Source organism: Pelmatolapia mariae, linkage group LG20 (genome assembly GCF_036321145.2).
Source record: "Pelmatolapia mariae isolate MD_Pm_ZW linkage group LG20, Pm_UMD_F_2, whole genome shotgun sequence".
Taxonomy (NCBI): domain Eukaryota; kingdom Metazoa; phylum Chordata; class Actinopteri; order Cichliformes; family Cichlidae; genus Pelmatolapia; species Pelmatolapia mariae.
Window position 1 is genome coordinate 15,747,420 of NC_086244.1, and position 18,595 is coordinate 15,766,014.

An 18,595-nucleotide genomic window follows, 5' to 3' on the forward strand; every position below is an offset into this window, starting at 1 on the left:
GTGAAAAAAGAAAAAGACAGCGGCCGACAGCGCTGTAAACAACGGTAGACTGGTGGGTAATAAGCGAATGAATAATCCAGAAAACAGAGATTTGAGACGGGAAACTGTTCTTGAAGTACAGACAGAGAGAGAGAGAGAGAGCTGTGCATGAAGTGTGATTTTTATCGTGGTGGAAGCAAAACAGCAAAAGTAAGAGGGAATTCATGACGACATTGATCAAATGTGAAGCGTAGTTTGCTGCTTCTTTGGCTGCTGGCTCGGCGAATTTTGGTTGGAGAGAGACAAAACCTGCAGCTCAGAATCTAGCGCAAAAAAGACGTAAACACAGAGTGGACCCGACGCATCAGAATCGCTGAGCTCCGACAGCGTGTCCGTGTTCGGGCCGTCGGGTGAGAAAGCCGAGAAAGATAAAGCTGATTCTGATGCGTCGGGTCGCTCTGTGTTTACGTCTTTGTGTGGAGTCCGTGTACCTGCTCTCATTTGCTGTTTGTTGGTTGTTGAAATAGTTTTGTGAGATTTAATCTGAGAATCTGGCGTTACTGGCAAAACACAGTTATATTTAAAAGTCCATTCAGGATTTAATGAATCGATATCGCTTTATTCAAGCTACTCACCTCTCTCTTCCACCTGCACTTTCAACTGGACCACGGCCAATCAGAGAGGTCCCGCCCCTGACTATCTCTGATTGGTTTAGTCCACGATAGGGGCATAATGTGTGTCTGTTGTTGACCACACGGAGAGTTGCAGAGATTTTTTTTTTTTTTTTGTTACCCGAACAGTTGGTCGCACAGGTGCGACCAAATATTTTTTTTTAGTCGCACCACTGAAAAATTTGGTCGCATTTACAACCAAATTGGTCGCACTCTAGAGCCCTGTAGGGGGTCACATGTCTACAAAACCTAAGCCACATCACCCACTGGTTTGTGAAGTCCTGTTGTGAAGACTTTTTAAAATCACATGTGGCAAGCCAGCAAAGGATCCAGTATATGACAGCAACACCACCTGAGAAACTGGGACTGTTGTAGAGGGCCGTTCAGTTCTAATCAATAATAATTTTCTCGCTTTATGAGCTTTTCACTCCACAACAGTGCCAGCGCTTTATTGTCTGCTTTGCTCTAGATGGGAGCATAATTTACGAAATTAACATACTATGAACTTGAAACTACTCATTGAGACCATGACCCCATCAGGAAAATGTTTACTAAGATCATAAATCAAGCGGGAAATTTGCAATTTTTAACCAAATTACTTCTTTTTACACCAGAGGAGTTATCCCACACTGGGTATTAAAAAATAAAGCAGGTTTAAGGCTGTAAGGGCGTCTGTTACATCATTTTTTTAGTCTTTATACCAAAATTGGTGACAACCTTTGATTAGCAGCTGTGTGAATAACTGGTAGAGAAAAACACTCAGCTGTGCAGCCTCTGTGGAGCTCTGTGTGTTCTTATTGAAGGTGTTATTGTTGGGATTTGAGGCTCCATTTGAGAGTCGACTGAAAGCAGCCAGTTTTTCTGACCGGCCTGTGTGTTTTACTAATAACAGTGTGACTGTATTATTAAAGGATTTCCATAAACACTGTCATTAACACGACTGACTCAGTTTGGCTCTGTCAAAAAACAGACTCCAGCCTTTCTTTCACCTGTTTGGTCAAACTGTAAATGCTACCTTTATTCCTAAGGAGTGCCATCTTTGTTCACTAATATGTTATCTGAATAATTTATTATGAAAACTGCATTTATGAATCAACATTTGTATAAAGATGAGTGTCAGTTCATTCTCGACTAAAACTGACACACAAGAGCATCAAGAGTGTGTCAGTGTCTGACCAAGCTGTTTCACCCCCACGGTTACAACTCATAGCTAATCACCCTGTTTAGAGGAGCATGCTGACTCCAGATAACATTTGAAGCATTATAAGGAAAAAGTCGAGATATAAATCTTAAGTGCTGTTATTGGTTGCAAGACGAGAAGAAAATGATGATGGTGATGATGGGGATGACAAACGGTCTAAAAGAGCCGCTTCAGTCCTGCTGCTCTGATTCACGGGGAGAGAAATCACTTCATCCTGATGACTCACTGATGAGTTCAACAGGCAAAAAACCCTCCGAAGATAAATAGATGGATACACTGTATGCTCAAAAGTATATGGACATCCTTGTTCACAACCTCTAACGGATTGGCTGCTCTTTGACAAGGATCTCTTCTTAGATCCTTAACAGTGCTGTAGGGGTCCTACGGGTGGATTTTGGTGACTGTGGACTTTTCCTGTTTGCTGAGACCACAAAATATTTTTTCTAAACTTTGACTGAGTCCTGTGAGTTCCTAAAAGCAACCATAGATTATATGAGTTATGATGGAGCCACTAGTAGTAGATAGATTTTGGACTGCAAAAATGTTTATGAAAGATTCACAGATGTTGGTCAACTCAACACATTTACCTCACTGCATTTATATGAAATTGAATCTTGTTACACTTTCTTTTATAACATTTTTGCTGGTTACGAAGGAGTTCTGCAGGTTTGAGGATTTCAGCATGTCTCAGTCTTCTGCTTCTCTTGAATATCTCAATATACAGTAAATCAAAACTGGGAAACGTAATAGGGAACCATCTGATGTGCAAATTTCCCCAAATTCCTCAACATGAAACTGAAAAAATGTCCCTAAAGGCCATGACAGAGACAACACTCCCTTTACATTCCAATGGATTTGGTACTTTCATTATGTGAATAGAACACCCAAGGACACTACTGTAAAATGAGTGTGATGTGCTTCATCACTGTCATAAGGCAATCTCCAAAATCCCAGCTGCAAGTGTCTAAAAAAAGAGAGAGAGAGAGAGAGAAGCAGCAGCGGTTGAATGTTTCATCACTGGTATATTGACACAAACATCTGAACACAGCAGAACAAAGTGAAGCGTAATTAACACAAACCAATTTATAATAAATAGACACGAAGAGGTTGAACAAATCAGATTGTACATACACACATTTCAGTATATTAATAACAACAACTTTTATACATTTGTACAAAAATAGAATCATTAGAGACATCAAAAGCCTCTCTCAAGTTCAAAAAAATAAATATCTGCTTGACACTCGCCAACAGTATATTTGAGAGTCTCTGATTTGTCAAACACAAAACACGAACTCTAAAAGAAACATCTGTGAGCAGTAAATATTTCTGTCTGTCTTTGCAGTTACATGTTTTTCTGTCTGACAGCTGCAATCCGCAAACGTGATACAGATGCTGATTGGACAGTAAAGCCAGTGCAAAAAAGAGTCTGAAATAGAAAGGGTTAATTAGCCTCATGGCTGCAAATGTGATAAAATATCAACCAGCACACTGCATAAACAACAACAGGATTGTTAGGTGAGTAAACAACTGTACGACTAGATTAAAAGCCCAGTCTGTTAACTTTTCACAATATAAATCTGAGGTGCACCCACACCCAAAACTTAGAAAATCCACAACAAAGTGTACAGTTATCAATCAACAATGTACCCTCACGTGTAACACAAACTGTGGGCTGTATTCTTTGTATCTTGGAACCAGTTGTGATCTTTTAAATGTCTGTCATAAATCAGCTTTTAAAATCATACAAATTGCTAAGTCAGGCAAAGTTCGGGCCTTTGGGCCCACTAATGCCCCCTAATCATCCCCAAGATCCCTCCAAACCCCCTAGGGTCCTCTGGAAAGCTATTAAAGACCTCAGGAAGTTTCACAAGAACTGAATTAACCTCTTTATGGACCTCACGGACCCCATCAGAGACCAGAATTTGAATATATACTCAGGGAAACTTGACAAAATCATCAGTGATTCTCATGTACTTGTGCAATATTCTCAAGAATATCTATAACATTTTAAGGAAATCTGCCTGTCATTAAGACCCTTCCCTCAAAGTCTACAGTCTAGTACCTTGCAAAATCCCATTAGGGCTCTCAGGATACCAGTTCTAGGAACTTATGAAGGCCCTGGTAGAGGCAAATACCTTGGGGAACTACAACCTATATCTAAGTCCACCAGAATTCATTCTAGTACCTGTACAACCCTTTTAATTATCTCACCCCTCCAGCACCTCAGAATTCTCCCAAAGGCATTATCAGTTTTGTCAAGGCCCTCAGAAATCCCATCAATGACATTGACTTCAGGACCTCAGAGCTGTCTGACCAAGGGACCTCTGCAGGACAATTATTATCCTCAGACTTCTACCACTACAGACTTTTACAGTGTACTTACGAAACCTACAAGGTCATTAAGGACATCTCAAAACTTTTCAAGTTCCAGTGTTTGTAGGATTTCTAGGTAAAGCTAAGCTCACCCAAGTATCCCTGGAAGCCCAAAAGGGAGACCAATATGGACCTCAGGATCTGCACCATCTGCAGAGGTTTTCCTATCCCTCCTTAAGGACCTCATTTCTGCAGAAACCTTAATCTTTAGATAAATATACATATGAAGAGCATTATTTTTCATACCTGAATATATCTGAGTGAATTTTCCTCCCTGTATGTTTTAATTACATTTAGAAATGTCCGTTTGACCTTGAATTGAATCTGAAATGTATTCACGAATGCTTATATATTCCAGCATCCTCAGATGTATCTTTCTCTTGTCAAAAAACCTTGGAGGCCCATTACAGCCAGGTGATAAAAGAGATTCAAAAAAATTTAAGAGTCAACAGAACATGTTTTCAGTCTAATTTTGTGGTACAAATCTATGAATATTTTTTATTTCCATCTATTTTTCCAGCATCAATGGGCTTCTATATAACCTGCTAACAAATGCACCAATAAACTCACTTACATGAACCATTATTTTTTTTATAAGATAAAAAAAGTAAATCAGTAACAACATCAGAATAATGAATATTAGTCAACACTAATTTTCTTGTTTCACAATAGTATGAATATAAAACAGATATGAAACAATTCCTTTTCCATAATAACAGTTCATCATCTGCAGAAAAGCAAACAATGAGTCAAATACCTTAACTTTTAAAAAGAATAATTAAATTCTTCCAACACGGGATTGTTTTGCACGCGGTCACACAAAGTTAAATGTGAAAACAAAAAGATTTAAATGATTTGGATTCCCTTTGCAAGGTTATACACATTTAAACTTAAAACAAATGCAGATCTTACCGTGCACTTCCTTTGTTTGTAACTCAAGAAAAATCCCAGCAGGTTACTGTGACAATCTTTCAAAAGTATTCATGAACACCAAAACTTGCATGTTTATGTTTGTCCCTCTGGAGCCATTCATTTGCCTCTCGAGCCATTAGCCTCTTGAATTTTCAAAACTGCCACCATTTTCCAAAATTGCTATTAATTCCAGCGTAGAAAAAAGCAATCTTTATGTGTCGAGCGTATAAAAGATGAACATAGCGTTCAGGTCTGAAGAATGAAGCCAATGTGGAAGGACGTTGGAAATGCATCCTTTTTAACAGCTACCAGGAGGCATCTGCTCTGGATGCAAAAACATATCCAGTCTGGCAGAAGTCTGAGGAAAAATGATGTTTGAACTTGACCTCTCTAGACACTTTGCTGAATATATGAGCTCAGTCGCTGGTTTATCGTCACTTTGAATAAATCCAAACATAAGTTAATTGTCTAAACTGGTCTTAAAGGAGGATTATTGACTAACAATCAGTAAGTCTTTAGCCAGGGTGTGCATGTGCACATACCGGTTTATGTGTGGTTTCACAGTCAGACCCACCCCATCGTTCGTCACATCCAGTTTCAAAACATGAAGGCGGCAGTGAAATCTAGACGTGAAATCTTCCTCTAGAGGACTGAAAACAGGACTTCACAAACCAGTAGATGGTAAAAGATGAATACATACACCTTTTATCTCTTGAATTCTACATACTTGCCTTTGGGGAAGTCAAATTTACGGCTTTAAAGCTTCTTAAGAGCTACTTTGTTTCACATTTACAAAAATTTTTACAGTTTCAAACATAAAACACAGGTTAAACTGCAATTGAACTTTCATTAGGACAATGTAGCTAACACTGAAGAGACTGCTGAATATGATCCAAAGAAAGAGAGAGTTATATGTGTCAGACCTACAGGCGTCACATAAGCTGCACGTGCTGTGCAGGTTGAGAGATTATCCTTCTATAACCTTGATATGCATACTGCAAATGGTAGGCAGTTAGGGGTCAATCCAAGAAATCTAGTTGAAACAAAAGTACCTCAACGATTTATCCCCTGTTAACAAAAAATTTTGGAAAACAAAGTTGAGCTATGATGCAAACAAAACTGAGGTGTAATTTAAGAGTGTAATTTTAAAGTGGACTTATATTTGGTCAAATGTGTATCTTTTTTTTTTTTTTTTTTGCCACATTTGGTGGCCATCAAGAATTTTCAAAAGGCTAATGATTACCTGTGAACATTTTGGTACTGATGAAATACTTCTCTGGGAAAAACATAACTTTAATGTAATTTCTTTCTCAAAACACTTTGAAAAACCTCCATCAACAAATGTGACTTTGTAGGCCAGACTGGAGCTTAAAGAGTGATTAACATAATCAGACTACATACCTTCACTTTAAAAACAGAGATGTTGAAGTTGAAAGATATTGTTTGTAAAGAAGCCAGTCTTTAGTTGCATTAACACACTGTCATGAAATTAAAGAGATTAAACTGATAATCAGATTACAAAGCAAAAAAAAAAAAAAATGCAGCACAGATCATGTTAAATGAAATCTTCTGACCTTGAAAACAGATGTTTGTAAATTATGACAAGAAACCACAGTTACATTTCCTACTCTGTAAATAAAAGTAATCTGATTACATGAAAGAGTTTTTCATTTCATTTCGGTATTTTGATGCTATGATAAATCTTCTCAGCTCGCACTGTAAAAACAATATTTTTTTAGATAATTTACTTCATCTGTAACATCTTAAATATGTTTTTAGTGTGAATAAAAAAAACAAAAAACAGAGGTGGAAGGTGTGATGTGTGAAAAATGTTGTGAGCGGTTCATAATAAATGTGGAAATCTGACAGTTTGTTCCACTTGTTAAACAAATGCATTGTGGGGGATCTGAACACTTTAAGTCTCAAATGTTGCCAGGTGTTCTTTAAGAAGTTGTCGTCCGTAATCCAAACCTTGCTCGCATTCTTCCATTTGCTTCCTTTCCAGTCTCCTCTGTAAAGCTCCGCCCCCTCTGGCTAGGTGACAGAGAGTTTACGGGACTCTGAATTCCGTTAACATCCACCTATCCTTCTGGAGGCGTTGATGACACGAGCCGCTCACTCTCTGCTCGCTCCAACTGAAAGCACAAGCAAAATCGTAAAAGTAAATGGCCTCTTGGCATATTCTCGTGATGTCCCGCCTCCTCAGCAGCTGGAGTCCTCACTGCCGGTGCCTCCTCCTCCGGCCTTGCTGGCAGCTGACGAGCTTACCGAAATCTGGCAGCCGTTTGTGACATGACTCATGACCTTCTGTTTCAGCTGAGCGACCTGTTCCCGTAGCATAGCGGCGGTGGAGGCCAGGTCCGAGTTCTGGCTCTTCAGGACTTTCACCTTCTCCTCCAGCCGTGAGATGCGCTCCAGTTTCCGCTTGCGACATTTGGATGCGGCAATCCGGTTGCGAAGTTTCTTGCGTTCTGCTTTGATTCGCTCCTGTGTCTCCAGGTCGATTGGCGAGAGCGACGGTGGCGAGGTGGGGTCCCCTGCAGGATGAGGGACCTCAGGGACAGTCTGCGGGGCATCCAGGCCTCGAGGGTGTGGCTGAGGTGCTCCACCTCCACCGTGGCCTGAGCCTCCACCATACGCCATCTGCCCTCCGGAGTATGGCATCTGGCCCGGGTTGTAGCTGCTCAGGTTGGTGTAGATGGGCATATCTCCACCTGACATCAGATTCCTCTGGTAGGACGCCTGCAGGGAGACGCTAGAGGAGGAAGGCGGAGACATGGGCCCACCTCCAACCAGCTGGTTCTGCTTGTGAAGGTCTGCCAGCGCCTTGACAAAGCCATCAGCAAATCCTTCTTGCTCGTTGGTGGCCTGGTTGCGGTACATGAAGGGATTGGTGGAGTTTGGCACCGGGCTGGTGGTGACCAGCCCCTGGTTGGACTGAATGATCAGGTGCTCCAGATCTGGGGACGCCAGCTTTAGCAGGTTCATGTCTGCTGAGGATGCTGCAGAGGACGCTGCTGATGCCATCAAGGAGCTGTTGCTAGCCAGCCCCAGGTTGTTGGGGTTCCCACCCCTCCCTCCTGCTCCACCACCACTGGGGAAGTGGTGACTTCCTGCCATTGACATGGCTTTCTTACTCATCAGCATCTTGTTTCCCGAGTAGCGCTCGTATTCGGCGATCTGGCTGAAGCCGGGCATGGCGGGGGAGTCATCGTGGTAGAAAGGAGTCTCCATCTTGGCCGTCATTGACAGAGAGGCGTCTCAGAGGAAATCTTCATAATCAGATTAACCTGAATATGAGAGCGGATTGAAACGTTCCACTGACGTCTGCGGCTGGAGGATGAAGGCAAGACGAAGAGAAGAAAAAGAGTTCCTGCAGGAGGAAGAAACATGTCTGTGAGAGGAAGAGGAGGACCAAAACAACAGGACAATCACTACCCCTCACCTCTCATTCTCCTGCTCTGTTTGTGGGTTAATTTCACCCTGAGCTAAGGCTGAAGGAACACAGCCACCTCTAATTTGACAATCACGCTCACCATCTTTTCTATTTCAGAAATGTATTTTCATGACATCAAATACGTTTCTGCATTCACGCCTTCATACTGTTTGTATCCTTGTTTGTTCCTGATTTTACAGACAACATGCCTCACTGCATTATGACTCAGTGATGTTCATCAGAAAGAAAAATGTTTTAATAACACTTGCTCTTATTTCCAGCTCCAAACTTAACTACACCTTGTTCTGAAAATATGCTCAGTTGTATGGCCTGTAAACTTGACAGATTATTGCTTGTAAATATTTCGTTTACAAAAAAAATTGGATTAAAGCTTCTTTTACAGTTGTCTGTGCTATCAAAAAACCAAGAGGTTTAATTTACAAGCAAATTAAAGGCACACAGGTTTTCTAACTATATGAATAATGAGAAATATGTTCTTCTTATTTTAGTCCTGCTGATTATTTCCAACTACACCCTCCTGCACTGTAGCCAGTCGTCCTTGTTCTACTCTGCAATCTCTGTGAGCTCAGCACATGAACCAGCTCTCCACCTGTTGCAGGTTCTGGTTAGGGTGACGCTTGAAGTCCCAGCAGAGCAAAACAAAGAAGCCATTGCCAGCTGCAGTCCAGAAGGGTGGAGTTGGAGTCCATCTAAACATGGGATGAGAAACTGAAAGAAATGAAAAACTGTCATACCAGCAACCCAACCATTGTTTCCCACTAATGTGAGTTTTTCATAGGAACATCTCTAACTGATCAGCTAACCCTATAGCAATAATATGAGCTGTTAAAATTCTCTAAAAACCAAGAAAAAGTTCTCCTTTAGAAGAGGCTACACTGGTGGATTCTTTATGAAAGGAAAGGAGCCCCACAATTCACAACACACAGTGTTCTACACTTTATACTTACAACCTGCTGATATGTTTTTGACCTCCAACAACAGGCTGTTACACTTAGACCTAAATTCAATATGCTGCTGTAATAAAATCTGCTTCCTTGCAAGTTGTTGCTTTCTGAGAACAGCAAATATTTGTGAGTCTTAATAAAGGCAGTTGGTGCAGTGGGTCATCTCTCCAGGGAGACGGAAGAATATGAGTGGACAGGATGAGCAACTAATGTAACTATGACAAACATTTCCACTTTTAAAAGGCAACAAATGTCTACACTTGGAGGATGATCCTAAAGCAAATCCACCATGATCCTTGCATGGCTCTTCAGTAAGGCTGTTACAGTGTGAAAACTAGAGCTGGCTAAGTAAACGATACAGGATCCTGTCAAAAAACAGTTATTACAGAGTGTCATACACATCCCTGATTATGTCAAGATTTCCCTCCAAAGGTGAGATTTACAGCTTGTTTAAACTTGTTCACTGGGCTGCTCCCACTAGTGAAACCTTGATATGGCGAGCACTGATGGTCTGATAGAAAGGAGCAGATGTACTCCTGAGAAGAAAGCTCAATGTTAACATGACCGTTGCTCACTGCAGGAATCCATCATGCTGTAAACATTACAGAGGAGTCTGTTTCAGGTATTTATTGAAGTCTCAGTAAATGGACAAGATGTCGCCTTGTTCTCTTTCAGCAGATTTGCAGACGTGGGTGAAAAAAATGACCGTACATGCCGGCGTTCCGGTTTGAAAATCCTGGGATTCTTTGGGCAATTTTTTCCAAACTAATGTCTGATTGTGTGAAGTGATTTTAGTGAAACTTCACTTTTGAATTGATTGAATACTTTTGTAGTATGCAGTATTTTTTGTAGCTGCTTTGTGTGAGCTATTCTACTTGCTGTTATAGGTTTTGTTTGACATTTTGGCTGCTGCTACAGTATTTTATCAACTTTTGGGAAAAATAAAGCATGTCTCATATCCTATGAGTTACTGACTCAGAGACTCAAGTCAGGTCAGTTCAAACTTTACCAGCATTCATTTTGGTGTATTTTTAAAGTTTCTATCTCTGCAGCAAGAGGAGCTGAAGCGACTACACGACAGTGAGCTAATTTATTCAGAATCTGATCGGTCTGAATGCCTGCAACAGGACCAGCTGCACTCACTCCTTGAATCGTCTTTGGATGATACACCCAGTCATACCAAAGCTTGGAAAATAACCATTTGTGTTCTAGGATATAAATGTCATGGATTTGAATAAAACATTGCGCAACCATGTTTTCCCAAACCACAACATTTTCTAAACCTAACTCATTAGTTTTGATAACAAGTGACTTCTTATCAGTAATTAATGATACATTAACGATCACCTAAATTGAGTGTAAAAATCAGTCATGGAATGACCCGACTTGTGGTCTCTGGTGTGAGCAGTGAAATGATTCATTCGACTGAAATTAGGGCTGTTCCTGACATCTAATTTGTGTTTTGTAGCAGGAGAGAAACTAACACTAGGAAAACAATGAAAACTGGGCACAGTCTAACAGAATGCGGTTAAACATCGGTCGTACAAATACTGCGTGGGTATTTACGAGCCATTTGAAATCATTATTCACCTCCCTCAATAATTACTGTTTTAAATGTCACTGAAGAGTGGGAAACTTTGTCTAATGTGTTACGCTCCTCACACGCAATGCTAAATTAATTTGCCGAGCGTTGCTAACGTCAGTACGGCTAGCACATGTAGCTCTCCTTCCTTGCATGCTTCCACGTGCCTTGTGGTTAATGTGGTTTTCATTTTGCTTCAGTTCTTATGTCAGCTTACTCTGACACCGCTGATGTCCTGCAAACCCGATCTGGTTGGTGCGGATGCCAAACTTCGCACATTTACATCCTCTTGTCAGAAAAAGGGGGGCCCTCCGTCTGTCAGAGCCCGGTTAGCGAAGGTTGGTTTTTATACTTTATTAAAATAATTCACTTAACCAGCTGGCATTTCTGGCGCTGACCAGCAAGAGCAGCAAATTTAAAAGCCAAATTTGTCAAATATTTATGTGGACACGATGAAACTGGACAGATAAGATTTCATTTCATTAGATTAGAGTTTGAGGCTATTTCATGAACTGTGTTTAGGGTTGCCAGGTTGGGTTGACAGATGGGTTAAATATATAGATTTCTTGGAGATGGTTTTGAAATAGGAGAGAAAGCTGGGAAATATGAGAGTGCTGGTGGGTATGGATAAACCCTCCAGAGATAATATCATTCAAGCAGAGGACCATGGATTTATTTATTTATTTTGTTGACAAAAGTTTGAGCGCGTTTTTAGAATATTTTATATTAAATATTAGAGATAAGTGCTGCACCTGTCTGAATGGACTGAAGTGTTTGTATTTTAATGTTTCATTTCTCCTCTCTGTGTATATGGCTTTACTGTGTGGGTAAAACAATAGTGTGTATTCTATATATAACAAGTGTTGTTGGACCTTTACCCCTTTCAGTTTTTAACCTCTTCTCTGAGTCCAGAAAGACAGAAACCTCTAGTCTGTTTCCACAAAAGGACAACACATGGGTCTGAAAATATTTTTGCTGAAAAGGAAACACAGTGGTCGAGTTTGGGTTACACGGAGAGACAAATAACCAACACAGTGACAAGTGTCACTGTAATTCCTGAATCCTTTTCATGAATAAAAAAAAAGAAATTACAAAAACATCCCCTCTATCCTTTAACCTCAACAGTTCAGATGCAGTGTGTGTCATGTGGTGACGAAACTGACCACGAGGCGAGACGCTTGAGGAACTGATTCAGCTCAGGTCCACCGTCACCTCGACTCTTTGCTTCCTTATAATTTAATCAGAGCAGCATATTGGGAAATAAGAGAAAAAACCCTCAGAGTAGGAAAGAAACAGCAGTCAAGGTCATGCGTGAGGAAGATTTCACCACAGGAGAGGAGTGAAAACGTCAGATAGAAGTTAGTGTGATAATCACAGGCTGCACACAGGTGATTATCTGAGCTCAGGTGACTAACAGCAGCCCAGCACGATGAGTCTGAAGCTTACAAAGACAAACAGGCTAATGTGACATTGATGCAACTCTTAAAGTTAAATCAAGGGACAACAGGCGTCACTTGATGCTTAAGCTAATGCAAAAACAGCTTAAACATCATGGCTCTGAACATACTGGAACTTCTAAGACTTTGAATTGTTATCAGTTTTTAAAGTATGTCTGGTTTGAGATGTTGAACCAGTAAGAGCGATCTGGCAGGCTCATATGGATGCATACTGTTATGATTATTTAGTGTCTGTAGCATCATTGTGTCCAGACCTTTCAGTCTGGAGGCAACAACTAAAACAAAGTTTTAAAATAAGTGGCAACTGTTTTATTTAACCCAGCCTACAATCTATTTCTCAACCTTGCTGAATAATGATCGTATAAAACAAATTTTACATTCATTATTAATACTGGTAGAAAACATGTGAAGATTATGTGTATGACTTGAACTTGGGTTTGCTCATTTCAGTTTAGTTTTTACTGTAAAAGTTTACTTTTTAAAATTTATTTTATTTAATCAGTTCCCAGTCTCAGTTTTAGTCTTTTTAATTCTTAATTTGTCTTAAATTATTTATTTTATGGAGGGTTTTTGTCAAGGAAAGACATTTTAGTAAAGTCAGAATAGACATTACAGCCCGATCTCACGGCAACAAAACATGAAATGGTGACAAAAAAGCAATCTGTTTATTTGTGTTCATGGACACAAACGGTCACGTGTTTTCATGTCAGTCAGTCCACGTGATGAGAACTGGTGTTCAGGGAAAAACAAAGCAAACAGAAAGACGAGAAAATTCATGACCAGAAACAAAGCAGTAGATTCGAGACTGATTATTTCACAAGCTGTTGAGTAATTACAGTAAAACAGCTTTGTGATGGCAGTTGAGAGTCAAATCTTAAAAAAAAAATGCTTCAAAGCATCATCGGGCAGGTTGTGAATCCACATTTTACCAAATTCACAAAAGCTAGAACTACAGACATGTTTTATTTTATTTCAGTTATCCAAAATCATCTCAGCAAAAATATTTTTCCAAATCTCCTTTTTATCTTTATTTCCATCAACAAGAGTGAAATTAGTTAGTTTTTAGTTTAGTTTTAGCTTCCTTTACCTCCAACCTGCATAGGTGGAGTTTTTGTCCTTTATTAAAAGTGCAAAAAAAAAAAGAAGTTCCAAATGACCACAACAGTAGCCTCAAGGTGCTTTATATCATAAGGTAAAGACTACAATAATTCACAGAATTTAAATAAAAATTAGAATAAAAATTAAAAAATTATTAAAAAGTAAAAAGCAAGCAGTTGGCAACAGTGGGAAAGATAAACTCATTTTTAACAGGAAGAAACCTCTGGGAGACCCAGGCTCAGGGAGGAACAGCCATCTGCTGTGATTGGTTGTGGATGAGGGGATGACATATGAGACCAGACAGATGAAAAAACCATATTCAGGAACACAAAAAACCCCAGAGGAGCCAGAAAACTACAGATTATAAAATGTGACAGTTTTCACAAACTCATTTTGGTTTTCATTGCACAGCACATAGTTTGAAACGATGACAGCCTAGTCCTGTCACATGTCATGTAACATTTGAGTGCTACGCCCACAAATACTTTTCCCTTTTTTAAACATTTTCAATCCACACAAAAACACTAAAACATTGTCAAGAGCTCGCCAAAGCAACACATGCCATTGTAACCCTACCCAGATAGAAATGTTAGCTAGTCATAAGCCTTTTGTTTTTCAAAAGCTCTATTTTCAGTTCCTTTAAATCCTGTTTACATTTGGACAAAAGGAAAAAATACACAAGAAAGGTTATACAAAATGCCCATATATGTGTGGACAGGGCTTAAGACGTCATGCTAGATTAGCCTGAAACTGTCTAAACATGAAGAGGTGGCACGGGAGTGCGACGGCCATCTTCTACATCTATGCCCCAAACTGTTAAGATTACGCTGCCCTTCACATCTAGCTCTGGGTTTCAAAGAGAGTCTGGCCAACATTCACAGCATGAGTGGGTGGGGATGGATCTGACTGATAACATTATAAATCCCACCCTGAGAAAATATGTTCACAGCTCGTATGCCATGTGAACATATTTTGTTTCACTTTTGAGCAAGTGGGCATCGTTTTTCAAGTTTTGCATCTCCAGCTCCAGTATGAACCCACCACTTATTCCACTGTACGAGCTGGGAAAGCACTGGAATACATCAGCATTTCCATGCTTCCTCCCACCTACAGACATTTAACTCCTTCTTCCAGCCCTCGCCTCAATGCTCCTAGACAAAGCAAGGCGCTTTCCCCGCTGCCATCGTTAGTTAGTGAGCAGCGTTTAGAAATCTGGACATCCCACTTTCTTTTACAGACAAAGCATATGTTTCTAGAGCAACGTCACCTACTTCCAAGGTGCATAAAGAATAGCATTATTCTAAAAAACGAGCACAGGAATAATGTTATTGTTTGAACAATGCATTCATCATAAAACAAATACAGACATTTAAACTGGATAGGTATAGAAAACAGCCAACCTTACACATTCATGTGCATATCCACCAGTAATCCTCGATGTGATTGGTTGTTTTCTGTACATGTCCTATTTAAAATGTTGGCTGTAATCTGTTTTATGGCTGACTGATGAGGTCAGAAATGTGTTGGTCAAACGGTAAAGTTCTTACTACTGCAAGTTAACCTCCTCCACAGAACTCCAGCTAACATTCGAATGTTTCTCAAAACTGGCAGGGAAGCTTTCAACAACACAACACAAACACAACTCTGACTGTCTTTAGTCCAAAAACAACACAACACTTGAGCTGGAAGTGAACGTCAGCTCGAAAACATTACTTACATCACTTTAGCTGCAGAAACCAGCAGAACCAGTAGACCTACTTAATGTCACAATTTAATGAACCACACTGAGAATAAGTAAGTCCAACTTTAACAATGTGTCTGTCTTATTACATGCGATTAACCAACACAGTGGCACAAAGAGGTACAAAACCCAATACTTTTTCACTTTACAGACATTTCCATGCATGTGTAGTCATGCTGTTATCACCCCACCAGGACTAATAAGACAAGATACAGGTCATCATTCCCAAAGGTCAGAAGATCCCTGTGTTACAGCAGCCAAAACATTAAACACAGCCTACAACAAGTAGAGTAGTTTAAAAAAAACAAAAAACAAACACTATGACAAAACAAAATAGCTCCATGAGGTAAGAAAAACGGAGGAGCTGTTTGTAAAACAGCAAAAAAAAAAAAGGAGCTTAAAAGATAAAAAATAAAAAAAATTATAAATTTGTCTACTATTTATTATACTCTTATAAAAAATTATAAGAGTATAATAAAATAAAATGGGTCTATACTGTAAATTTGCTCAAAAAAGGGTGTCTGGACCCCAGACCTCTCTCTGCATCTCAGATCAAAAGCACAGTCACAGCTGGAAACTCCCAATCACACCCAACACAGCAGTTTATTATTATTATTATTATTATTATTATTATTATTATTATTATTATTAATGTTATTTGGGGCCAATGAAAATCACTGCCCTCTGCTGGACACACGACTTCCTAAACGACCTCCAGTGCAGTGTTCCTCCTTATTTATCAGCCAACATGTTCACATTTTCCACAAACACTCCCAAATCCGATGGTAACGTAACTACTCAAACTTCATAACTACTTAACTATTTTAATTTTCTACCGCTTGTCACAGCTGCCTCCCTGCTTCTAATCCCAGCACTGTGCGGTATGTTAGTCAAAAAGCTGGAAAAAAATATTTTTAACATAGAATAAAGAAATATGAAGTGCGCAACAGTTCATTAAACCAGCTACAGCATTCAAACCCTGCTTACATGTTACAGTACATGTGACAGTGATGAATATAAATCCCAGTAAGCAGTGAAACAGTCGTCATATCACACCGAAGCTCGTTAAGGTCAAATACCTTCATCCTCCTCAATGCTGTGTAAGCTATAATTAATAATAACAGGTAGTTTTCAGTACCGACACTCTGATCAGTCCTCTCCTCTCAGGACTTCATCAGGTGAAGTTCCGTCAACTTCAGACCGGGTGAAACCAGCGCGAGGCATCATTAACACTACCATCATCATCCTCCCCCTCCTCATCACCGTCCTAACCGACCGCGGCTCGGTGTCTCATCTAAAAAAAGTCCAGCATGACGAGGCTGGGAGGCGATGAGAGCGGGAATAATGTCTGATAAAGGCTGATACTCACAGAGAAACAGGGAGAGCTGCTGAACCATCCGAGAGCAGAGAGACTGACTCAGAGAGAGAGCGAGGAAGAGCGGCTGAAGTCTCTCTCCATCACAAAGTGACTCACTCTGACGCTTTCTGCTCCTTATCTCTCCAACGCGCCTCTAATGAGCGCCTTTATTTATACACTGACATATTTCACACGGGGAACATATATATGTGATATATATGAGCCGCATAAAGGTTGAAAGCCGTGCCTCACAGGTTGGTAAATTAATGGACCCCCGGAAAAAGAACTCCCCAAACCCGCTCTTCCTCTAACGTCCCCTTGAGGCTGACTCCCCCTGAATCAGTCCCTTACACTCCCTTACAACCTGATTCAGAGAGGGGTTTGGTCTCCACTCTGACCTCACGCATGACCCTTCCTGGACAGTAATTTTGCTTTTTTATCCACGACATTATCTCACACTTGTCACTTTTAATCTGTCATCTCACATACATACGTGTACATGTTCACTTATGCAAAATTGGATATTTTCCACTTTTGAAAGACAAAAGAGGCTCAGCTGTGGAGGCTGGAGGGGTTGGTAGTGGAGTAAACTATTTGACCTTTTTGGTACATGAGAGACCCAAATTGTACAAGTCACAGATTTTTGTGCTTTATTTGATTCATGAATTCAGTTTGATGATTAATGATCCACAGTGTGGTGGTTTACAGGTACGCCTGATCCCAGGAGGAAGTCAAACAAACTGAACATGGAAGCAGCTGAAAGTCTCTTTTAGTAATTAAAATTATGTTGCTTGGTTAACTTTAGGCATTGAGGACTTGGTTATTCTGAGTCAGTAAATTGATGCCTTCTTGCTTTTCCTATACACAATTTGCACGTATGACATAAAACTACACAAATTATACACGACAAATTTGTGCTAACTGTCCTGAAGAATCTGTATAATTAGTTTTCTGTGAAAAACAAAACTTTACTTGCTTTTTTGTGAATATTTATCAAACTGTTGTAAGACTGGACTGTAATTACACATCCTTCTAACAACTGTGCAAAGAGTCTTTTTTTATCTGTTACTCATAACTCAGGCTTAGATACATCACACCCACTGATCGACCGGACCAGTCCCACAACTAAAAAGCAAATATTCACAAAAAAGTCATGAAAAGTAAACTATTGGTTTGTGTTTATGGATTTAAATTGTCAGGTTTCAGCGTAAGTCAACGGGACTGACTCATCCAGAAAGATGTATATTTTAAAGCGTGAAGCAGGGCAGACTGGCGATAGTCACAAAGTGTCAGAGTGTCGTTGATGGTTAATTTATTTTTCTTACAGTTAAGTGGAAAAGTGAAAAACCTTAAGCTTTATTTTAACAGTTACTGAAAGATGTTTCAATGATCAGTAGTTCATGCAACAGTAAAAAGTGTGACAGCCAACCCCGGTCCATCCTATATTTATATGTATCCCTGCAGTAGGCATTGTGTCCAGACGAATAGGGAATGTGTCGTCATGGCAGCCGTGAAAACAGATTCTTAAGGGAACTGGGAACAGTTACATTTTAACCCAAACATAAGAAAGTTGTTTTTAGTGTCTCTACAAAGTAACTGATTTTAAATTAATAACTTATTAAAGAATAATTCAAATGATTTGTGAAAATCTGTCAAATTTTAGAACCAAAACTGGGTCTGTGGTGTGAGCAGCAAAATAGTTCCAACCTCCAAATGAGTGTTTTTCACCATTTAAAAGAGGAAAATATTTATTTTGTGTATGTGGCTATAAACAAGTGCATACATGAGTGTGGTCAGGTTGAAAAAATATGTTTAGGAAC

General features: G+C 39.8%; 1 protein-coding gene across 3 annotated transcripts; it reads right to left on the reverse strand.

Annotated features, from left to right (window-relative positions):
* Positions 1 to 2,853: 2,853 nt before the first annotated feature.
* On the reverse strand, positions 2,854 to 16,904 carry june (JunE proto-oncogene, AP-1 transcription factor subunit). Of its 3 annotated transcripts, XM_063463126.1 has the most exons (3): positions 16,788 to 16,892; positions 9,186 to 9,285; positions 2,854 to 8,512 (listed from the first exon to the last, which is right to left on the reverse strand). In XM_063463126.1, the coding sequence occupies exon 3, from the start codon at positions 8,383 to 8,385 to the stop codon at positions 7,342 to 7,344; it is 1,044 nt and encodes a 347-aa protein (XP_063319196.1). In that variant the 5' UTR covers positions 8,386 to 8,512; positions 9,186 to 9,285; positions 16,788 to 16,892; the 3' UTR covers positions 2,854 to 7,341. The 3 variants fall into 3 exon arrangements, with proteins under 3 accessions (XP_063319196.1, XP_063319194.1, XP_063319195.1); XM_063463124.1 differs by lacking the exon at positions 9,186 to 9,285 and having other exon boundaries at positions 16,788 to 16,904; XM_063463125.1 differs by lacking the exons at positions 9,186 to 9,285; positions 16,788 to 16,892 and adding an exon at positions 16,557 to 16,761.
* Positions 16,905 to 18,595: the final 1,691 nt, after the last annotated feature.

What these genes read in the sequence shown, in the direction of transcription:
- june (XM_063463124.1), bottom strand. Translation starts at nt 8,385, where the DNA reads ATGACGGCCAAGATGGAGACTCCTTTCTACCACGATGACTCCCCCGCC.